The sequence below is a fragment of the Schistocerca gregaria genome, chromosome 8 (genome assembly GCF_023897955.1).
Source record: "Schistocerca gregaria isolate iqSchGreg1 chromosome 8, iqSchGreg1.2, whole genome shotgun sequence".
Lineage (NCBI taxonomy): Eukaryota > Metazoa > Arthropoda > Insecta > Orthoptera > Acrididae > Schistocerca > Schistocerca gregaria.
Window position 1 is genome coordinate 135,932,002 of NC_064927.1, and position 25,732 is coordinate 135,957,733.

At 39.3% G+C, this 25,732-nt stretch overlaps 1 protein-coding gene across 4 annotated transcripts in view; it reads right to left on the reverse strand.

Annotated features, from left to right (window-relative positions):
* Nucleotides 1-25,732, reverse strand: part of LOC126285330 (microprocessor complex subunit DGCR8) — a 228,841-nt gene that overhangs the window by 90,658 nt on the left and 112,451 nt on the right. For all 4 annotated transcript variants that reach the window (XM_049984644.1, XM_049984645.1, XM_049984646.1 and 1 more), the window contains exons 4-6: nucleotides 22,844-22,986; nucleotides 19,598-19,721; nucleotides 5,791-5,929 (exon numbers count right to left, since the gene is read on the reverse strand). In XM_049984644.1, coding sequence (XP_049840601.1) covers nucleotides 5,791-5,929; nucleotides 19,598-19,721; nucleotides 22,844-22,986 — 406 coding nt within the window. The remainder of the gene's footprint in view (nucleotides 1-5,790; nucleotides 5,930-19,597; nucleotides 19,722-22,843; nucleotides 22,987-25,732) is intronic.

The window sequence follows — 25,732 nt, forward strand, 5'->3', positions numbered from 1 at the left end:
ATGGTGAGACACTGACGACAACAAGTGTTTGCTGCCAGTGCCACAGAAGACGTGATGGAAACTCAAGGAATAATTATGTAGTACTCTTTGGTGTGTTAGTGTCGGTGCTGATTGTAAAAAAAAAAGACTAATGAACAACGGAATATAGATTTTATGCACATTCACTTGAGACTTCTATTTCTTTTCCACACCTTAGCTCTGCACAAGGCAGGATGCATGTGTTGTCCACAAATTATTGGAGTGTTACCATGATATTGAACTTGTGTTTTATCGAGTCTGATGTTTAAAGACAACAGTTGGCTTGTCAGACCTTCCTTACTAATGTGAAAAAGAGTAAGTGAAAAAGAGTAAATGTTCCTTTGTGTTGAGAGATGAAAATATACCAAGAATGAACTGAAAGTGTTCCACGAGTACACAAATTATTTCAAGAATACAGAAGTGGTTTAATAAATTCCTGTAATCCGCTACAGTCTTTGGAGAAGCAGCTTTTGGGAGATTGAGGTAGCTGATTACCCAGTGAAGAGAATTGGCTGCACACAGTATGTAAAAGTCAACTGCGAGAGACGTATGAGTCTTGCACCTCAGTACCACACTATCTCGTGTTGTCTGAAAAACGTTGGACATCAACAAAGTAAAACAAGGATAATGGAATGTAGTCAGATTAAATATGTGGATGATGAGGCAATTAGACTAGGAAAAGAGACTCTACAAGTTTTACTATTTGAGCAGCAACTAATGGTGGCCAAAGTAGAGAGGATATAAAATGCGGTCTGGCAATAGTGAGAAAAATATTTCTGAGAAAGATGAATTTGTTACCTTCGAATAAATATTCAAGTGTCTGGAGGTCCTTTCTGAAGGTATCTCTCTGGAATTTAGTCTTGTACGGAAGTGTAGCATGTACGATATACAGTTCAGACTAAAAAAAAGTGTAGAAGTTATTTAAATATAGTGGTACAGAGGAACACTGATGGCTGGATGGGTAGATCGAATAATGAGAAGGTACTGAATCAAATGTGAGATAAAAACTTATTTGACTCAATATGACTACAAGAAGGGACTGGTTCATAGGATGCATCCTGAACATCAAAGAATGACCAATTCAGTAAAGGAAGGAAATGTGGAGGTTGTGAGAGAATAAGGTTTGACAACAACACATTTGTTCAAATGGAAAGGAACTCATGAAGGATGTGACATTAAACATGACAAAGAAGATTGTGGCCTTCTGAAGATCTCCAACTTGCCACTGGAGAGAGTAAAACTACAAATTCCTTGTTTGTATGGGCTTCTGACAGTACATAAGGAAGGAATGCTGCTACACCCAGTAGTAAAGATCATCAGCTTAACAACATATGGACTGGCCAAATATCTGACAGAATTATTGAAGACTGTAACAGAGCACTGTCCACCATGTGAAGAACTCACATGAGGCTGTGAAATTGCTGAAAGCCACTGGACTCAATAAAGATGACCCGCTGGTGAGCTTTGATGTAACAGTATTATTCACGCCTGCCTCTATAGCTTAACGGCTAGTGACACTGCCTTTGGTGTAGGAGGACCTGGGTTCAATTCCTAGTACCTCCTCAGATTTTTTCTGAGATAGGGAGATCTGTAATGCGGTCCACTCAGCCTCACAAGTCTAAATGAGGAGCTATATTTCAACAAAGAAGCATCAGCAGCATCATTAGATTCATCTAGTGGCAATAAAGGCTGAAGGGAATAGTTACACACTAATCGTATGTCCCTCGATCAGATGTCTGTCCTGTAGACAACAGTTGACCAATGAACACAGGGCTAAGGCTAAACCCTAAGTGGTATTTACAGTTATTATTATTCACCTATGTGTGTGAAAGATTCATTGGCATTACTGGCACAGCATTTTCAGCAACAGACATTGAAACTTTTCTAAGGTGCTTCACTACCACTTACTTTCAGTGTAGTGTGCATTTTTACAGCAAGTGGATGAAGTAGCTATGGGGCCTCTGCTAGCACCAAGAATAGCCACTCTATGTATGGAATATTCTGAGAAAACTTTTTTTTATAGAGACTGAACACCTCAAACTGAAACACTTCTACAAATATGGGGATCACACCTTTGTCATTTGGCCATGGGGCAGGAGAGCTATCAACATATTTCTTGGATACATCAATGTCATACAGAAGAACATGAAATTCACCATGGCAGTGACATCTGGATTGAAAAAAAGTAAGAAAGCATATTAGGTCTCTCTGCATACAGGAATCATACCCATTTATCTGTAATTGCATTGACCTAGTCACCTCCACCCGGCCCAACACAGTAAAGTTCTGAGGAGTCTTGTTCACAGCGCTCAGGCCATCAGTAATCAGGAAAACCTGTCTATTGAAGGATAATCTGTATATTGAAATGAAAGCCTTGAGGGAAATCTTCCAGAAGAATGGCTGCAGTGACACACAAATTAAGAAGACAATGCATACAACACACTGCTTTGATGTAACACAGGAAGAGGAAAAGTGATTGGCATTTGAAACAGTCAGCAGTAAAGATCACAAAGATCTTTAAGAACTATGATGATGAAACAATCTTCTGATCATCACAGGAGATTAAAGATATAGCTGGCTCAGTCGTCAACATTGTTGGACTGCACTTGTCTGATGTATATAGCATTCAGTGAGAGTGTGGGCTGTAGTAGATTGTATGGGCACAACACTGCATTCAAGAGTGCTTCTTCCAGCATGCAAGGTACATCTGCGTGGGCTAGAAAGACAAATCAGCAGTTGCTAAATACAGCATAGAGAATGAGCCATATTTTGTTTTTGTATAGACTGAGTGCTGCACAGGACCAGTGGATTTTGGGACAACATAATAAAGGAAGTCATCAAAATTGGGACTAACAGTTACCTGTAAACATAGATGATGGCAAACAACTATGTTCAGTTTGGACTCTTCTACTGGCCACAATATGCTGTGAGGCACAATATGCTGTGAACACTCACAGTGAAGAGACATCTGAGGTGGAATCTGGTGGACCAAATTACCATTCAATTGTGGCCTCATTCCTGTTTTCACTCATCCAGGGGCTAGGAGAAGGAGCAACCTGCTATGCTGCAATGCTATATGACAACCTAGATGGTATCTCGTCACTTCACCAGAAAATGATGGGAGTGACAATTATCGAAATGTCACACCATTTCAATGAAATCACTCTCCTTGAAACCTGAGAGCTTCCTACCAATTTTTACTCACTGAGAAAAACAACAAGATCTTAAGAATAAGGACATTCATACATTTCTATTAGAATGTTGAATGGGAATGTGGATATAAATCAAACTATGTAGACATTAAAGCAGAAGAATAAATGACCATTCTGTAACATCATTATGAAAGCCTAAATTTACACACTTTTGTGAACCTTTCTTTTCCAACAAGTATATATAAAGAAAAAAAAATTAAACTGCAGTGCATCTATCTACACTAGAATTAAATGAAGACTTCTTGTCTATAGTAACCCTGCAAGTAGCAATAATTTTTGCAATTACTCAAAATAGTCTACTAAAAAACATTAAAAAGTTGTCAATTAAGCCAAATAAATGCACAACCAACAATTAATAATAAATGCAGATAATATATTCAAAGCACTGCAGAAAAACCTGAACCAGACAACTGGCAAAATGTCAGTTATGAAGGGGCTCTTATTACTACAGCCACAATCTTTAATAATTGTTTCATAAATACTGAGGACAAACCTTCACATTTAGTTGTTACTGTGGTAGCTGTTTAGTTTTCAAATTTGCCGCAGCAACAAAAGCCAATGCTTTCACTATTTAAATAAGACAGAAAAAAATCTTAAACAATGATAAGCATTTCTATGCGCTGTGAAGCATCTCGCAAATGCTTGATAAAGTAGTAAAACTGCAAGTAGGAAAATTCCTTGTGAGCAATTTATCATTGAGTAAGCTGAAATTTGGCTTTAGGAAAAGAAATAGAGCTGTATATGGCTTTATTAATTAAATCTATTCAACACTTACACCAGAATAAAGCAGTGACAGTAATGTTGTTGAACTTCGCAAACACATCAGATCTAGTTGTTAATGACAGGATGAGAATAATGGTTAAGTAGATTCTTTACTTCAATTGCCTTGTGCCCCCCCCCCTCTCCACCACCCCTCCTTTCCTTACTCCATCCCGTTATTGCACAAGTGCGTATACAATAACGAATCTATATGAACCTTACAATACATCAGCCAGTTTAACAATGACCTTGAGCCACCTGTAACAACAGTGAAGATTTTATTCAACTATAGGTTACATTATTTATTTCACTCAGATCCTAAATGACCTTGTAGCTTTGGGTGACTGATTTTTCAGTTCCCCCATGAGATACAAACTATCGATCCACAAACAGGGAAAAGTTGACAGGGAAAAGTTGGAAGGTCCCAAACTTTTAAAAAGCTACTACTAACAATAAATGGCAGCTTACCTGTCACAGAGGAATTGGTTGGCAATTATGGTGAAAAATAATGCTGATTTCAATTCCTCATGTAATCACATTTGCACACTGCTGTAAAGTCGTTAATCTGGAAAGATGGCAATCAGTCGGCAACACACCTCACTATCGTGTGCATCATGTATATCACTGGATTCCTACTATATACAAAACTGTTCTTGATGTGGAGACTAATTACAATACAAATGTGGATGTGGCGAAAGTTATTAACGCTCTGCATGGGCCTGTTGTTTTCCATGGTCGCCAAGTGGACTTTGCAGTGATAAACATTTCAAAAGTAGTGGGCCCAGCATGGCTTACTGTAGCTATTGTTCGCATTGATTCTGCTCTATGATCTCTAGTGACGAGTTTGGAGAATTTTTGTGCAGTACAAAAATAACATTACTTGGTCTCCCATAATAATGTGCAACCTACTTTTTGAAGCCCCCTCCTATTAACAGCTAAGTATATGCCACTCAGACACAAGTCAGGTCGTTAAGAATATCTATAAAAATGATTAAATTTACACATGCAGCCATATCCTACTCCTTTCTTGAAAAAAACCATCTAAATAAATATCTGATCACAGACTACAAGCAGAAAATCAAAAAAACATACATAAAATAATAATACAATAAATGAAATAATTAAAAAGAAGTTTCAATTATAAATTATTATTATTATGCCTTATTAATAACAAATACTCTGAATTATACAATGACAGTGGTAAGTTCTGGAAGGGAAATTTGCTGTTGGCTCAACATCTGGTGATCATTCACAATGAAGAAGAAGTTCTGAGGGACGAACATGTGCACAAAATGAACAAGACCTCCTTTTAGCTACAGCTAAAGGTCATTAGGAACTTTCTCGTTACTAGTGATGTTCAGTATGATGAAAGAGGGCGGCTTCATGGAGTATCAAGAGATAAAGGTGAATGGGACACGATCTCATTGAAGGCTCTACAAGGAAATTTGAGGAAGTAAAATAACACTCAACAGAAGAAAATTGCAGGTATACTACAAGGACAAAAATAGATCTTAAACAAGGTTTAAAACCAGCTGAAGAGCAGGAAGAAGAAGAAGAGAAAAGAAAAATGACAAACAAAAATAATTAAAAAAACATGTATAAAGATGTAACTTAATCGCAAAGACCAAAAAAATCTTTAAGTACTGAAAAATGTAAGAATAACATAATCAAAAGTAAATTAAATCTTTACATCTCAAAAAGAGAGAGCGATAGAGAGAGAGAGAGAGAGAGAGAGAGAGAGAGAGAGAGAGAGAGAGAGAGAGAGAGAGAGAAATAACATAATATTCAATCAAGTACTTACTTAAATCTCAGAACTTTAACAACTTTAAACTGGAAAAGCTTCTCACAATATTCTCTGACTTGTATAGGGCTTAGTGACTGTTTCTCTTTGTTCTCTTGAAGAGTTTCAATGGAGGCATTTGGAAATCCAGAATTATTTTCTGTAAACCATAAGATTCTCTTTATTACACAGACTACAAATAAATATTCATCAATGTCATATCCAACTGATTCTTAAATGAAATTACAAAATAAAACATTCTTGGAGAACTAATTAATATAATTTTCTGTTTTGATCATACTTTTTATTTTATAAAATTAGTGGCTCAGTGGCTAAGCGTCACACTAAGGATCCAAAAATCTGAGGTTTCCATTACATGGCATTAGTGTGTTGAACCTTTCATGTTAAAGTTCAAATATAACATCTAAGAAAATATTAGTATTAGGCTTACAGTCATTTCATATAAATAAAAATCTATAAAACTAAGAGAATGTATTATGCACTCTTGTGACACTGGAATGACATGACATTAGATAAGACATAACATAACATTATTTTTTCTCCTTCCATTGTGAAAGTGAAGTTCAGCAGATGAAATGCTAGTCATACTTTTAAAAGGCTACCCTGATCACTTTGGACTGCTTTGGATGGTGTATAACTGGTACCATGCAATGATGTGATGCTTCACTGCTGACAAAAGTCATGGCAGTGAAGTGTTGTACGCAATCAGCACAATAAGATGAGTTGATGTGGAAGTGTTTCAGAATAGCAGAAATGTAATGGAGATGAAGTAAAACAGCAGAAGGTCATCAGAATGGCCCACCTAACAACATATCGGGTGAATGGTACAAGGTCAGCATGCTGCAGGTTCCTAGGCATAGGTGGACACTCCAAGTCCACGAGTGGGTGCAGGAAAGCATGTCATCCATAGCTGTGGCTCAGCTGACTTGGGTCTCAAGTTTCCAGGTCTTGCACCAGTAAATCACAACAGACTATGATAATTTCATTACATTTATGTCAGTCCTTCCAACAGTGGTCATGTGTATTGTAAGTCTAACAGTGGTTGTACCCTAGACATCAAGATGTCCAAAGGGTTCAGTACTTTGAATCAACACTACCTTATCAGAGAGAGACCAACATCACTATCTTTCGAGCATTTTAATGACTGTATTTAAGTGCTGTGAGAGGGCCCAGTCCTCAATGCTCAGCATACTCTATGAAAAACTTAGCCCGTGGCATCAGCACTTACCATATTGACAGATGACAGGATCGTCCATGAGGCAGTGAATGACAACACTGTGCCAAGTCCTGACTGCCGATGCAGGTTTCTGGCAGATGTTCCAAACAATCTACTTTCCTGGCTAATTGTGAAGTGGAAATGAGTGGGCAAGGAAGGCTGTTACAGAAAGAAACTACTGTGGTTGGAAGTGCCACGAATAACCCATAAATGAAGTTGCCCTATTTTTTGGAATATCAGCGTAGACTGTCCCTTTTGTCTTTAAGAAATGGTGTAGCACATGCAGCCACATAATAGGGCAGCCATGTAGCCAGCAGGGATCAAAGATTCCTTGACAATAGTAATCAGTTTCAAATCCAAAAGGAATTTCCACTCTCAGTGAACGCAGATCCATCACAAATAGGTGTGGGTGTGTGTGTGTGTGTGTGTGTGTGTGTGTGTGTGTGTATGTGTGTGTTTGGAGCTTATGGGGACACAACACTGAGGTTTATCAGTGCTGGTAACATGGTGAAGAGAACTGCATCCAATGGATATTTGGAGTGATGCACCTCACAAAAGAACCCTGATAACAGTGGCACATCTTCAGTGGGTGAAACAACACAGAAACTGAAGGGTAGCTGACAGAGGACACACATTGTGGGCCACCAAGTCAAGATTTTACGTCATGAGTATTCTGTACACGCTCTCTAGAGGACAAGAACTGTGTTCACATGGTTGCACACACAGGTTCCTGGTTTCATTAACAGTCAAACACCATATTAAATGTCAATTAGTCTGCTAAATTACCTGATTTTAACAGTGTGTGAAACATAATAATGCCACAATTTTATACCTCAACAGGATCTGATCATCAATGAGTTACATCAGCTGTCAATGGCATATATGACATAACTTGTGAATTCTTCTTCCTTGCCAAACAGAGGCTAGAGGCAGTGTTATACATTATTACAGTAATGCGTCCTGGGGATGACTAATTTTTTTTCCGGTTTGCTTATGTTGCCAGATTATTTTTTATATCTTTTATTTACAATTATTTATTTTGTAAAATATGAATTATTGATCATAATGATGCCTTAATCGCAACAATATATATCAACAGTGTTACAATATTAAAACTGACATGGATGCTGGACAATGGAATTGCTGTCATATTTTATTAATGTGTAACACTGGATGTATGTATATGTCACCACAGTTTGGGGCCAACATACACAACACACTGGAGGACAGGTAAGCATCTTCCAACATGGTCCACTGTACTTGCCCTACGACTCAAACAATATTTTTAGAAAGTTGTCAAAGTACCAGTTTAATTGGAAATGCTGCTCTATCTTGTCATGAACAATGATTTCCATTTCTTCTAGAGAATTTGAAGAGTGGCTTTTTAGTTCCTGAAGCAAAAATTTTAAACTTTTTCCATATATTGACAGTCTTTTGTTCAGATGATCACAAAGGGCATTTTTGGCATGTTAATATACATGCTCTCTTAATCTAGATATTGAAGTTTCTGCCTGTTTCTCAAACATGAAATCTTAAACATAAATTCTGATAGGTGTGTGTGTGTCTGTGCCTGTGTGTGTGTGTGTGTGTGTGTGTGTGTGTGTGTGTGTGTGTGTGTGTTTCTCTAATTCATCACAGGATAACTCCAAGAACCAGCAAATTTTCAATCTTTTGCACGTGGCTATCAACGACTCAATGCTTCTGCTTTTCAGTGAGTCATCTCCTATAATCCTAAAATATTTACATTCTTTAAGAACTTTCTTGCAACAAAAAGAAAAAACTCCTGGTTATATAAAAGAAACACAAAATGTGAGGGGGGAGGGGGGGGGGGGGATGCTGCTTTCTACCACTACATGACAACTGTTGATCCCTTAACCTAGACTGTTCCAGTGCTGCTCCATGGGGTATTGCTGTTGGTGGGTGCCTATCAGCTTACTCATGGACACATGCACCTAGTACAGGCTACACAACAGGTAGCCCAATTACACACTTTCTGCACATTATTTAACCACTTGGCCATGTCTGCTAATCTTCAAGGGGACAGGACAGTATGCTTGTGTAGTCTATAGCACTGCTGCCTGGCTGCCCCTGTCTCAGTTGTTTGAACACCCCTACCCACCGCTGTCATCAGATGTTTGATTGCCTGTGGACAGGCATTCAAGTTGGAGCCATCTGCCATATACAGTTACTTATTTTCTAGTAGTACTGTTGGTACTGCTACTTCCATGATTAAAACTGGTAGAGTTCTCATTTTTTACACTCATTAGGGTCATCATTTCCTTGCGGAGCTGATACACTATGTGATCAAAAGTTTCCGGACACCCACAAAAACACATGTTTTTCGTATTAGGTACATTGTGCTGCCATCTACTCTATATCAGCGACCTCAGTAGTCATTAGATATCATAAGAGGGCAGAATGGGGTACTCCACGGAACTCATGGACTTTGAATGTGGTCAGGTGATTGGGTGTCACTTGGGTCGTAGGTCTGTATGCGAGATTTCCACACTTCTAGGCTAAACATCCCTAGGTCCACTTGTTCCTGATGTGACAGTGAAGTGGAAATGTGAAGGGACACATACAGCATCGAACGGTACCGGCTTATCTCGTCTCTTGACTGACAGAGGCCGCTGATAGTTGAAGAGGGTCATAGTGTGTAATAGGCAGACATCTATCCAGACCATCACATACGAATTCCAAACTGCATCAGGATCCACTGCAAGTACCTTAGTAGTTAGGGAGCAGGTGAGAAAACTTGGATTTCATGGTCGAGCGGCTGCTCATAAGCCACACATCATGTCGGTAAATGCCAAACGACACCTCGCTTGGTGTAAGAAGTGGGACTGAACAGTGGAAAAATGTTGTGTGGAGTGACAAATCACGATACACAATGTGGCAATCCGATGGCAGGGTGAGGGTATGGCAAATGCCCGGTGAATGTCATCTGCCAGCATGTGTAGTGCCAACAGCAAAATTTCGAGGTGGTGGTGGTGGTGGTGGTGGTGGTGGTGGTGGTGGTGGTGGTGTTATGGTGCGGTCATGTTTTTCATGGAGGGGGTTTGAACCCTTCATTGTTTTGCATGGCACTATCACAGCACAGGCCTATACTGATATGGTTACATGACAGTAACATCCCTGTAATGGACTGGCCTCACAGAGTCCTGACCTGAATCCTATAGGAACACCTTTGGGATGTTTTGGAACAGTGACTTCGCACCAGGCCTCACCAATTGACATCAATACCTCTCCTCAGTGCAGCACTCCATGAAGAATGGGCTGCCATTTCCCAAGAAACCTTCCAGCACCTGACTGAATGTATGCCTGCAAGAGTGGAAGCTGCCATCAAGGCTAAGGGTAGGTCAAAACCATACTGAATTCCACCATTACCAACGGAAGTCACCAGGAACTTTTAAGTCATTTTCAGCCAAGTGTCCTGATACTTTTCATCACATAGTGTACATCGAAAGTACTGAAGGTTGTTTCCACTACAGCACCCACCTTCAAACCATCCCAGTTGGCAACCATTGTCCGTTGGAATCATTGGGCATAGGGCATCACATCAGCAGCATGTCCACATTGGCAACTAATTCCATGGTTCACTCTAACTTTTAATAACTTACATTTCTGTAGTCACTTGCACTAACATAGCAGTTACTCATGAAGATTGTTTTCTTCAGTGGTTACTGACCTCTGTAGCCTTCTCTCCAACTGTATGAAATGTAATGCTGAAGTACAGGGCATGCTCACATGGTGTTGAAAGCTTCATGAGATCCACTTGACTTTCCTGGATACTGGGGTTGCAGCACATCATCAAAGATGTGCCACATCAGCTGATTCCTCACTGCTACTTTGTGATCCACCATCCTTAGTGCCTGATTACCTGCTGCATCTTTGCCGAGTGCATGGCCCTAACAACATATTCTCCAGAGTGCCCACATTGCTACTGGCACAACTATCACTCACCTGTCTTTTGATTTTACGTCTATATGTAACACACAACCCATGACTAGTCAGGTAACATTGCAGTGCACCCAACTGGTGAAGAAATGTCATTCACATTCTATTCCTGATGTTGGGGAGAAATTCAAACATACTCCTGCCTGTGTCTGAAGTGTGCCACTCATTCTGCCACAGTTGTAAAATGCGAGTTTTTCCTGCTGGTTTCAGTTTCAAGAATATTTCCTACTTCCAACTGATCACTTTTCATTAACCAATACAGGTTTCCTCTTTAATTGTTTTCCAAGTCCAGTGGAGGTATTGTTCAAATTACCAACAACCCACCCTTCAGGGTCGTATAATAGGTTTCTTAGCAGAAATCTTGTTCCATCCTTCTCAGTACTGAAACTAGCTTCACAAGCTGTAACCTGTCGGCTCATGTGCTCACTCTATATCATACAAATGGCACTAATATATACTTGTGGTATGCTCTCATTGTTTTCAAGGAAGTTGAAATTGTCTATTTGCGATTCTTACAATTTTAGCATTGCAGTTTTATCTTTCCAGCTTGTCTCCTCTATATGATGTGTGAAATTAGAACGTTCATCTGTGTATACCCATAGATACATCATTACTACACATACATTAATCATTAAATCATTTAATTATATTTTAGAATTTCTTAGTAGGATCCCTTTCAACAGGAAGTATGTAGTTTTGTGAGGTGATGGTGACAATTTAGCATTTCAACACCACCAACCCTCAAGTTTACGGAGAGCTGCATTACACCTGTCTTCTATAATTCTTTCAACTCATCTCATAAAAAACAGCACATCATCTGCAAATGCTACCAGTCCACTTATATTACCACTGCCATGTAACTTCTGTAGCATAAGCTCCAATGCTACATCCCAACCCCCTGGACCACAAACAGATTCCTGCAGGCAGCCTTTCAAGATGGCCTTTGTCCTTTGCTATCTTGACCATCTTAAAGATACTTGTCTCCCACAGCAATAGTATCTCAGGTAATTGTACAGCACCTCTGAACATTTTAACTTCATAAGACAACCAAAGAAGCATGGCAACCATAGAATCAAAAGTGTCACTGCTATCAGTCACAACTGATAACATAAAACTTTTTAGTATTGTGTTTCACAGAACACATGTATGAATAGAAAGTGTCCTCGATAACCACATGAATGTCCATTAACACAAAATATGCCAGACAGAAAAAATAAAGATTTTACATAAGGCGCCAAGTAACTATCCTGTAAATATACTGGAAGGAAACTGGAATGTTTGTTAACAGCAATATTTTAACGCCTATGCCCCCCCATGAACCATGGACCTTGCCGTTGGTGGGGAGGCTTGCGTGCCTCAGCGATACAGATGGCCGTACCGTAGGTGCAACCACAACGGAGGGGTATCTGTTGAGAGGCCAGACAAACGTGTGGTTCCTGAAAAGGGGCAGCAGCCTTTTCAGTAGTTGCAGGGGCAACAGTCTGGATGATTGACTGATCTGGCCTTGCAACATTAACCAAAACGGCCTTGCTGTGCTGGTACTGCGAACGGCTGAAAGCAAGGGGAAACTACAGCCGTAATTTTTCCCGAGGACATGCAGCTTTACTGTATGATTAAATGATGATGGCATCCTCTTGGGTAAAATATTCCGGAGGTAAAATAGTCCCCCATTCGGATCTCCGGGCGGGGACTACTCAGGAGGATGTCGTTATCAGGAGAAAGAAAACTGGCATTCTACAGATCGGAGCGTGGAATGTCAGATCCCTTAATCGGGCAGGTAGGTTAGAAAATTTAAAAAGGGAAATGGATAGGTTAAAGTTAGATATAGTGGGAATTAGTGAGGTTCGGTGGCAGGAGGAACAAGACTTCTGGTCAGGTGACTACAGGGTTATAAACACAAAATCAAATAGGGGTAATGCAGGAGTAGGTTTAATAATGAATAGGAAAATAGGAATGCGGGTAAGCTACTACAAACAGCATAGTGAACGCATTATTGTGGCCAAGATAGATACGAAGCCCACACCTACTACAGTAGTACAAGTTTATATGCCAACTAGCTCTGCAGATGATGAAGAAATTGAAGAAATGTACGATGAAATAAAAGAAATTATTCAGATAGTGAAGGGAGACGAAAATTTAATAGTAATGGGTGACTGGAATTCGAGTGTAGGAAAAGGGAGAGAAGGAAACATAGTAGGTGAATATGGATTGGGGCTAAGAAATGAAAGAGGAAGCCGCCTAGTAGAATTTTGCACAGAGCACAACTTAATCATAGCTAACACTTGGTTTAAGAATCATGAAAGAAGGTTGTATACGTGGAAGAACCCTGGAGATACTAAAAGGTATCAGATAGATTATATAATGGTAAGACAGAGATTTAGGAACCAGGTTTTAAGTTGCAAGACATTTCCAGGGGCAGATGTGGACTCTGACCACAATCTATTGGTTATGACCTGTAGATTAAAACTGAAGAAACTGCAAAAATGTGAGAAATTAAGGAGATGGGACCTGGATAAACTGAAAGAACCAGAGGTTGTACAGAGTTTCAGAGAGAGCATAAGGGAACAATTGACAGGAATAGGGAAAAGAAATACAGTAGAAGAAGAATGGGTAGCTCTGAGGGATGTAGTAGTGAAGGCAGCAGAGGATAAAGTAGGTACAAAGATGAGGGCTGCTAGAAATCCTTGGGTAACAGAAGAAATATTGAATTTAATTGATGAAAGGAGAAAATATAAAAATGCAGTAAATGAAGCAGGCAAAAAGGAATACAAACGTCTCAAAAATGAGATCGACAGGAAGTGCAAAATGGCTAAACAGGGATGGCTAGAGGACAAATGTAAGGATGTAGAGGCTTATCTCACTAGGGGTAAGATAGATACTGCCTACAGGAAAATTAAAGAGACCTTTGGAGAGAAGAGAACCACGTGTATGAATATCAAGAGCTCAGATGGCAGCCCAGTTCTAAGCAAAGAAGGGAAGGCAGAAAGGTGGAAGGAGTATATAGAAGGCTTATACAAGGGCGATGTACTTGAGGACAATATTATGGAAATAGAAGAGGATGTAGATGAAGACGAAATGGGAGATACGATACTGCGTGAAGAGTTTGACAGAGCACTGAAAGACCTGAGTCGAAACAAGGCCCCCGGAGTAGACAACATTCCATTAGAACTACTGACGGCCTTGGGAGAGCCAGTCATGACAAAACTCTACCAGCTGGTGAGCAAGATGTACGAGACAGGTGAAATACCCTCAGACTTCAAGAAGAATATAATAATTCCAATCCCAAAGAAAGCAGGTGCTGACAGATGTGAAAATTACAGAACAATCAGTTTAATAAGCCACGGATGCAAAATGCTAACGCGAATTCTTTACAGACGAATGGAAAAACTGGTAGATGCAGACCTCGGGGAGGATCAGTTTGGATTCCGTCGAAATGTTGGAACACGTGAGGCAATACTGACCTTACGACTTATCTTAGAAGAAAGATTAAGAAAAGGCAAACCTACGTTTCTAGCATTTGTAGACTTAGAGAAAGCTTTTGACAATGTTGACTGGAATACTCTTTTTCAAATTCTAAAGGTGGCAGGGGTAAAATACAGGGAGCGAAAGGCTATTTATAATTTGTACAGAAACCAGAAACCACTCATAAGAGTCGAGGGGCATGAAAGGGAAGCAGTGGTTGGGAAAGGAGTGAGACAGGGTTGTAGCATCTCCCCGATGTTATTCAATCTGTATATTGAGCAAGCAGTAAAGGAAACAAAAGAAAAATTTGGAGTAGGTATTAAAATTCATGGAGACGAAGTAAAAACTTTGAGGTTCGCCGATGACATTGTAATTCTGTCAGAGACGGCAAAGGACTTGGAAGAGCAGTTGAACGGAATGGACAGTGTCTTGAGAGGAGGATATAAGATGAACATTAACAAAAGCAAAACGAGGATAATGGAATGTAGTCAAATTAAATCGGGTGATGCTGAGGGAATTAGATTAGGAAATGAGACACTTAAAGTAGTAAAGGAGTTTTGCTATTTAGGAAGTAAAATAACTGATGATGGTCGAAGCAGAGAGGATATAAAATGTAGACTGGCAATGGCAAGAAAAGCGTTTCTGAAGAAGAGAAATTTGTTAACATCGAATATAGATTTATGTATCAGGAAGTCGTTTCTGAAAGTATTTGTTTGGAGTGTAGCCATGTATGGAAGTGAAACATGGACGACAACTAGTTTGGACAAGAAGAGAATAGAAGATTTCGAAATGTGGTGCTACAGAAGAATACTGAAGATAAGGTGGATAGATCACGTAACTAATGAGGAGGTATTGAATAGGATTGGGGAGAAGAGAAGTTTGTGGCACAACTTGACTAGAAGAAGGGATCGGTTGGTAGGACATGTTTTGAGGCATCAAGGGATCACCAATTTAGCATTGGAGGGCAGCGTGGAGGGTAAAAATCGTAGAGGGAGACCCAGAGATGAGTACACTAAGCAGATTCAGAAGGATGTAGGTTGCAGTAGGTACTGGGAGATGAAGCAGCTTGCACAGGATAGAGTAGCATGGAGAGCTGCATCAAACCAGTCTCAGGACTGAAGACAACAACAACAGCTGCATGCAGTCCTCATATAGACATCATCATGTTTTAAAGGGGCATTGGTTACACGTCCCGGTCACCTCTTGTTTTTACTGATGGCACTTCGGACATTTCAGATGTGTTACGATCCGTGGCTCTACCCTTCATTCGATCCCTGTGAAACCTTACATTTCAGCAGGATAATGCATGACCGGATGTTGCAGGTCCTGTAGAAACCTTTCTGGATACATAAAATGTTCGACTGCTGCCCCGGCCAGCATGTTCTCCAGATCTCTCACCAATTGAAAACATCTGGTCAATGGTGGCTGAGCAACTGGCTCATCATAATACACCAGTCACTGGTCTTGATGAACTGTGGTATCGTGTTGAAGCTGCATGGGCAGCTGTACCTGTACAAGCCATTCAAGCTCTGTTTCACTCAATGCCCAGGCGTATCAAGGCCGTTATTACAGCCAGAGGTGGCTGTTCTGGGTACTGATTTCTCAGGATCTATGCACCCAAATTGCATGAAAATGTAATCGCATGTCAATTCTAGTACAATATGTTTGTCCAATGAATACCAGTTTATCACCTGCATTTCTTCTTGGTGCAGCAATTTTAATGGCCAGTAGTGTATCATATGTTAAAGTAGTTCCATTGTTACGCTACTACATAGTACTCTTTTTGTTTATTTTATATAGATAAAATGACTGTGAGCCTAATTCTAAAATTTTTAGTTGTGATGCCAGGCTGCCTCACTAAATGGGAGCACTAATCCATGATACGTTTGTTCATGGAAATCAGACAGTACACTGTCTAAACTGATATATGTTTAATGTGGTATGTTTCATTTCTTTTATACATTGCCTGCAACATTAATGTGAGCGCCTGACATTTTGCTGCATGGACTATTGTGAGATGTGCAGAAAGAAAAATAATGAGGTTCTAGAAGATACCGACAGGGATGTGGAGCCATGTCCACTCCAGTGTCGTGACCAATTGCACTATGTTTCTCAGCTGAGGATCCATGGTGTGAACAGCATCATTAAGGTGGTCCCACAAATTCTTGATTGGGCTTAAATACTGGAATTTTGGTGGCCAGAGGAATATGGTAAACTCACCCTGGTGTTCTTCAAACCATGCATGTCCACTGCAAGCTGTGACACAGTGCACTGTCCTGCTGATAAATGCCATTGTCCCAAAGAGAAACAAACTGCATGTAAAGGTGGACAGAGTCCCCAAGGGTAGAAGTATACTTATGTTGATGCCTTCCAAAAAGATGAAGTCACCCAGGGAATGCCACAAAAGCTTTCCCAGCAACAATGCTCCCTCCTCTGGCCTGGACCATTCCAATGATTGTTGCTTTCAAATGTTTCACACTGATGGAGCATAAAACATGATTCAACTGAAAAGGCCATCTGTCACAATTCTGTCCAAATTCCAGCCTTTGTAACCAATGAAAAGCAGCCAACATACGTGCATGAACCAGGAACCAGCAATGTTCACATAACTGTCATTAAGGAGACACTATTGTTAGCCCCTTGCTTCATCTGGGTGGTCAGTTGCTCAATAGTTGCAGATTTATTTGCATGTACACACCTCCACATCTGTTGTTCACCCCTGTTATCTATGGCCTATGGTCACCAGTGTTGCCTGGTTGCTGGTTTTGGGTAGCGCCATTTTGCCATGTTTGATGTATAAGGATGGTCTGGTAAGTCTGGTAAAAAAGTGAGAAAAAAGGTTTGTTCCATAAACAACTCTTGTTTATTCTCAACATAGTTTTCGTTAAGAGCTATACACTTGATCCAGTGATTCTCCAGCTTTTTCATCCCACCAGAGAACTAGGTTCTGTCAAACTCTGCAAAATATATGTTGACTGCACTATCACTCTCTCACTTGAGGAAAATGTCTTCCCACCAAGCAGAGGTTTCTAGTCAGGGAACAAGAGGAAGTTAGTTGGGGGTTACATCTAGTGAAGATTTTCACTCTGCAGTGCAGTGTGCGCTAATATGAAACTGGCATATTAAAACTGTGTGCCGGACCGAGACTCGAACTCGGGACCTTTGCCTTTTGCAGGCAAGCGCTCTACCATCTGAGCTACCCAAGCATGATTCACGCCCCATCCTCACAGCTTCAATTCCGCCAGTACCTCGTCTCCTACTTTCCAAACCTCACAGAGATTAGTGAAAACCTCATTCTGGAAACAAACCCCAGGCTGTGGCTAAGCCTTGTCTCCACAATATCCTTTCTTCCAGGAGTGCTAGTTCTGCTAGGTTCGCAGGAGAGCTTCTGTGAAGTTTGGAAAGTAGGAGACGAGGTACTGGTGGAAGTAAAACTGTGAGGACGGGGCATGAGTCATGCTTGGGTAGCTCAGATGGTAGAGCACATGCCCGCAAAAGGCAAAGGTCCCGAGTTCAAGTCTCGGTCAGGCACACAGTTTTAATCTCCCAAGAAGTTTAGTGAGATGATTATTACAACAAGAAAGAAGGATGTAGCAACAACTGGAGTAACAATAGGTGGGGAATGATTGAGGAGTCTGGAGAGTTTCAAGTACCTAAGAAGCCTGATACAGGAAGAAGGAAAAAATGAAAGAGAAATAAACGAGAGGCGGAAAAAAGCAGAAGCATTTTGGAAGAGTGTCAGTCTGATATGGAGCAAGGATGTACACCAAATCAGTAAAAAGGTTATGTACCGGTCATACTATGTCCCGATCCTGACATATACATCAGAAACCTGGATTATGAAAGGAAGAGAGAAAAGCAAAGTACAAGCTAGTGAGATGAAATTCTTGAGAAACAGTATTGGAGTGACAAAGATAGACAGGTTAAGAAAAGACAGGATCAAAGCGTTAATGAAGGTGGAACCATTACAGGAGAAGATAGAGAAATCAAGGCTGAGATGGTATGGACATGTTATGAGAATGGAGAAGAGGATACCCAGGAGGATACACGAAATGAAACAGGAAGGAAAGAGATCACAAGGAAGACTGAGAAACAGGTAGCTAAAAGGTGTAGAGGAATGCATCCAGAAGAAAGGAGGAGACTAGACCAAGGCGAAGACAGAGAGATGGTGGCAAGACAGAAGGCAATGGAGAGACCTACGTTCCAGACAGACCCGGCCAGAGGCTGGAAACTGTCAAAGATGATGATGATGATGATATTGGGTCAACACAGGAACACATAGGGGTTATGTGGTGTGGGGCTCCATGTTCAACATTGGCCTTTGAACAGTGTGCTCCAAAACACTTGTTCCTGGACCATCATTGTACTCTATCATCAGATCTGCCACAGATCGCTGTCTATCCCGGAATACACAGCAGGGGACCCTCTCACCTCTACATTTTGTGATTGGACATGGTCGCCCAATACCAAATGGCCTATTCATTATTTCACAATCCTCCAAACACTCAACCACTTTTCACAGGTGCTCACGATAGCAGTACGCCAACAGGTGTCAAGCTTCACCATTTCAAAGATTCTTATTTCCAGCAGCACGACCATAACAATGTGTCCTTTGTCAAAACCACTTATATCAATGGATTTCTGCATTTGCGGCCCGTATCTTTGCTGTAATAGTGCCCATTTGTCTCTTTTCCACTTACATTTTTTCCTTACTGTGTCACATGCCCACAACATAACCAGGAGGCATCCAACATCATGGTGGGCAGTGGTTTTGGCTCATCAGAATACGATGCTGGTGAATGAAGTACTATTTGATCAAAAGCTGGCAGTCACTAAACTCTAGACACCCTATGACTTTTGGGTTCCACAAAACCAGAACAACCGAGGTAATCACACACGGAAAAATGATTTCCAAACTGATTTAATTATTGCATAAATTGTACGAAAACAAATCACTGTACAGAGGAAGCATGAAGCAACAGACAAGTACATAAAAAGTTATGAATCTTATCTTCTATGTGCTAAATGCATTAAAAAAGTAACTAAAACCAGAATTTTTATGTACATTGAGTGGTACCTCGTAAAACTATTTTCCATCTGAATGGATAAAACAGACCTAAACATTTCTAGGACAGGAACCATTATTTTACTTTTCAGATTTAGTTAACATACCCAGTTGTGTCGCATCAGCTTTTTCTGACTGGTTTCCTGAGCTGCTTTCAGTAGCTGCATTCTTTGCTTCCAGGGCACGGCGATACTGCAAGCACGGTATAGCACTCAGTGGAATCTCATGTTTCTGTGTGAAAAATAAAACAGGACAGCTATCAGATTAACAATCTGAAACTATTTTTGTTGTTGTTATAATTATATTCTCACTACTTACACAAGTTATGGTTAAAAAATTTATTGCAGTTATCTGCTGAGTTTTATGTACAGTAGGAACTTATAGAGAAAAGAATATTTTGCACGAATATGATCTCTGAGGCAGAAATACAGATTTCACATAATGTACAGTTTTAAAGCCTTGTAAGTCCTTGTAATCCACTTAGGGACATATTCTTAATAAAGCAGCTGACTTTAAACAGTCACTTAAATGGTTCAATAGACTTCATCACAAACAAGGATCTTCAGGGATGTAGAACAAATCAAGGTATAAATTAAAGGAGTTGAATAACGTCTTTCACTATACTGTCAATTGATAACCCTTAAACTATTATGGATATTCTGTTTGCCTACACTGGGGTGGAGGGAGGGGAGGATATCTATATGCCACACAAACACAGAAATAAGAGGCCCATTTGGAATACACGTTCTCACAGGTGACGTTGCAGTAGTATCCATTTTTTATGACTAAATTATCAGCTGGCTAAAATGCATACAGCAGTTGCCAATTTTCATGTAATTCCTGTTTTTATCTCATTAAAGAACTCATAGCTGAGTAGATTGTCCCAGTCTGAGCTCTAGGCAAAGAGGCAAAATATACATGAAACATATTTTTGGACTTTTATTTGCACTTGAAAAACTGCACATCATTTACAACTGATTTTTATTATTTTGAACATATACCATTAAGAACTAAATTTACTTGGAGGTGACTGAAAGAATGCCCAGATGATCAAGGAGACCTCTGCAAGATATATTCTTATAGATTGCTCTCTTTTTCTAAATAGATACTTAAGTGAATTTAACTGTCCTACTGCAGGAAAGCACGTAAAAGTAAGTTAACACACTTGTCTTCAGGTCAATACAATGAAAAATATTGCCATGTTTAAAACATGCTTGACTGGTTGGCTAGTTGACTCTGTATGTAAACCATAGCAATAGCAAGGGATTTTCCATAAGTGCACTACTTCATACTCACCCTAAAAAAATTCTCAATTGTCAATGAATTATATTAACAATATAATTTTCAAAGATGCACGGATGTGTAATTCGAGCTTGAAAATACATTTTACCGCACTCTTAGGAATATCAAGGCACTTTCAATAACATGTACTACCACTTCATAACAATTAAAAAGAAGTTTGAAAAATGCAAACTTCAGTCATTGTTGTTGATTTTTACTGTCAAAATACTTTTCAAGGAGATATTGATGTGTAATTAAGCCCATGATCCTGGAAATACTGAATAAGACACTCATTGGGGAAAGTTACACCTACTACTGAGACTTCCATTTTCGGTAAAGTTTAAGTGAAGAATTTAAAACTTGTATGGAATCTGGTAGAATTCATTAAAACAATAAACATGTCTCTCAAAGTTTTAAAATATAAAATAGCTGCCTAGATTCAAATGTTTTCAAAAGGTGGGCATATAGCACCCCCCCCCCCCCCTCCCCTCGGCCCCCCCTTCCCCCCCTCTCAACTCAATTCTACTGGTATTGCAAGGGTTTACTTGCTGTCCAATTGGGCATCTACTAACTTTACACGTATGACCATTAATGTCTCTTTTTAATATCAGTGCAATATCCCAGCACAATTCAACTGTAGTGCACCACATATAGCCTTCTGGCGGCTGTCTCACCACAAAACAAACGCAATACTCCGTGTCCACGGCTGGTAAAATATAACCATATTTCCTGGCTGACTTACGGAAAGCATTGCATAATATGCAGCACCAACGTCACTCCAGGTGCCACCACATTCAAGGACCTAATTTCTAAGTTGGTTATATGCTGCCAGGGAACTGTCCATGTATGCCTCCACTGGGCATCTAATCGGCCAACCAGTCGTTCTGTGAGTTCCTAGCAGCCAAATTAGCAGCACCACGACTCTCAGCCCAGAAGGACTTCACCAGCAGTACACTCCTGAGTCTCCTTGCCATTGCCTGCCACAGACTACAGCATTGGGAGTCCACTGTCTCACTCTCCATGAGCCACTACTCCGTCACTGCACAGCCACCGCTCATACCGTGACCACAAACTCGCTGGACACTGCCTATTTTACATCCTCTAAGTGCACAGTTATCATTGGGTGCTGCCATTACTCACCAAGGACCCCTGCCTTGTGGGATTAGGCAGTTAGGGACACCGTGAGAGAATTCTACTTCAGCAATTAAAACCAGACTGACTAAACATTCTTATTGGTGTAACCTAATTTCTTGTTTAGAAGTGACTCTTTCTTCTCTATTACTTACGTCCATGTTAACTGAATTAATAAACAATTGTTCCTCATCACCAGTGGATGTTTATTTGTAAGAAAAAATTTAATATGCATTACTTTCCATGAGATTGTTGGTACTGTACAGTTTGGGCTCTTGATTAAAATGCTTGTGTTGCTGGCAAATGTTACAATATTGTAAAATCTTTGGATAGTCACATATATGTGTGACAACAATAGAAGAGAATTCTTGAATATTCCATATTCAATTCTGTGTTTGGTTTTATTCCTCTGGTGCAGTTTTCCAAAGTGATCATTTTCTGTTACGAAAGGCGCTATGTAGCAAGGATTATGTCATTAATATTACGAAAATTTGGTTTCCCCAGCAGAAGTTTATCGTCAATGCCCTTGACTGCTTCAACAAGATTATAAATTTTTCATGTTAACATGTGCCAGGAATTCAACTGTCAGCTCACAAAGTATTTCTCTGTTTAGGCCCAGAAGAAGGGAAGGAAAATTTGGATTTAACATCCCATCAATGACAAGATCATTAGAGACAAAACACGATCTTGAATTTGCAAAGAGTGGGGAAGGAAATAGGCCATGTCCTTTCAAAGAAACCACCCCAGCATTTGTGATTTAGACAAACCACAGAAAACTTAATATGGATGGATGGATGGACTGGGTTGCCCAGAGAGAGAGAGAGAGAGAGAGAGAGAGAGAGAGAGAGAGAGTTAAAACACCATTACACTGTAGGTAATGTGACATGATCTGCATAGTATCTGCATGACACAGGATATTTGACAAAGTAGTTTGAACCCACCCTTGCACTTCCAGGTCCAAGGAAGTATGGTTTGGCAAGTGTACATACACGTGTTTGTTTATGCAGGAAAACAGGCATACCACTATTGTGATTCACTTGAACCCAACCATCAGGCAGCATCTCAAAATGATTATGATCCAGTTCTGAAAAATAATAAAGTATGTATTTTACAGGATCACACAACAAATCGCAAAAACAGTAGTTGAAATACATCAGTAACTTTAAATTACAATTTTCATTTATTATGTGGCAATGTAAATCACATTTATGAAAATTCTGAAGAACAAAGAAATTATTGAATTTATGCATGATAGTAGAAAAATTCAAGATTATAAATCACTGGACTAAAATTCAGATAAAAAATAAACTAAATTTTCTAAGGGCAGTGATGTTTCAGTTAAGTAAAAATTCAGCAAATTTTGAAATAATTTATCACCCTAAAAACTGATGGAACTTAGATTACAAAATACTCTCCAGAGAACAGTTTTATTTAATTTAAGCTACACATAATTATGAGACAAATACCTCCAGAAAACAACTTAACTGCAGGTGACACTAACATGTTCAACATTTTATTTTCAATAATTGCACCATTTATTTAAATGATTGAGACAGAAGTGTTCTATTCACATTTTCACAAACACTTACGATGATAAAATTTCAAAAACTCACTAGCAGAAAGAAAAGAATTCAAATAGTCTTAGTTTTTATGAGCTGTAGACAAATCAGCTGCAACAAATCTACGGATTCATTATTTTGTAATACAATGTTCCGTATTCCTTCTTGTATTGTGGGTAGTTATGATTTACTGGTTCACTTTCTGACAGTAGCCCCAACTATCAGAAGCTGTAGAATGAGAATATAATTCAATGTTTGGAAACATATCTGAAAATGGAACGTGTACGCAAAGTTAAAATTGTGTTGCAGTCTGATTCAAATAGGAAGCCCTGCCTTTCATGGGTAGTGAACATCTGATTATTTAATTGGTGGTGTACTACAGTAGCAGGTACATGGGTGAAAATCTTTATCTGAAACAATGTTTACCAAACTTCTACATTCAATGTTAATGTAATCAGGTGCAGGAAATGAAGCTCAATAATAAGTCTGTTTGTGCAGAGTTTATTTAAATGTGTTCTAACTTATACTCATTGACAGATGATAATACACACAGAGTATTTATATATAAAGAAGAGTTGAAAAATGGAAGTTAAACAAAATAAGAGAAAACCTCATTGCCACCATATGACAACATTAACACATCAACATTAATTATCAGTCTTACAAAAAGTAAATTACAAGCTTTAAGTACATCCAGCAAGGCTCTAAATTTTTCAAATTTTATTTTACCTTGTTGCTTCATCAGAAAATCAGTTTGCTGCTCATTTGTGCTAACGGGGGTGCTTTAGACAACATTCTTAGCAAAAACTTTCTCCATAACAAATACGATTTTGACATCTGTGTGATGGAACTGTGGGTTCTTACAAAGGCTTATTACTGGCATATTACCTTCAGAAAGGACAACAGCTCTTTGACTGCCAGAAAGACTATATAACACACATTACTTAGTCTACAGGCTTTACTAGTTGCCATACTTAAGGCTACAAATTCTGATTTTGTTGACAGAGACATAGTGGGCTGCTTTTTAGATGCCCATCAAACACTACAACCCAAAACTTTGAAAAGTGGACTTTCTATCTACTCTGTCACTAGCCCAATCAGCACCAACATAACCAATTATAGGACAGGTAAAATTTTTATCCCTAGTGCGAAACAGACTCAGTTTTAGGGTTCCCTTAAGATAAAACAATATATGTACTAAAGCATTCCATAAATTCAGACATGCACATGATTGATACCTGCTTAGAATATTTATTGCTACACAAATATCTGGTTTGGAACCTAACATGGCACACAATGACCGTATTAATTTTAACAACTTATTGTCAATGTTACAATATTATGAAAAGGATAGTTACTACTCACCACATAGCAGAGATGCTGAGTAACAGATAGGCACAACAAAAAGACTGTCAAAAAGTTAGCTTTTGGCCAAGGGCCTTCATCAGAAATAGACAACATTTTTCCTAACGGTTTTTTTTCCATCCCATAACCCAGTGCCATTTTTCTTTATTATTATTTTCTAATGCATTATTATACTCAGTGTACATCTTTCTTTCTCTTCTTTCCTATGTTTCACTTGTCATTTTTTTGTCATGCCTATATGCAACTCAACATCTCGGCTATATGGTGAGTGAGTATCCTTTTCATTATATGGTCATAATTCATCCTGGATTTTCGATTGTTTGATTTACCCTCAATGTCTTCATTTTAAGATTTTTCTCTTTTTAAAACACTGTGATCAAAATTGAAACAGAATTACTGTATACTCAAATGTATTAACAACCTTTAATACTTTTACTAGATAGGTACTTTGACAAATAACAGTAGTATTCCCCCTTAAATTTTGAAATACAGGGTGGTCCATTGATAATGACCGGGCAAAATATCTCACAAAATTAGCACCAAACGAAAAAACTACAAAGAACGAAACTCGTCTAGCTTGAAGGTGGAAACCAGATGGCACTATGGTTGGCCTGCTAGATGGCACCACCATAGGTCAAACGAATATCGACTGTGCTTTTTTAAATAGGAACCCCCATTTTTTATTACATATTTGAGTAGTACATAAAGAAATATGAATGTTTTAGTTGGACCACTTATTTTGCTTTGTGATAGATGGTGCTGTAATAGTCAAAAACGTATAAGTATGTGGTATCACATAACATTCTGCCAGTGCAGACGGTATTTGTTCGTGATACATTACCCGTGTTAAAATGGACCATTTACCAATTGCAAAAAAGTTAGATATCGTGTTGATGTATGGCTATT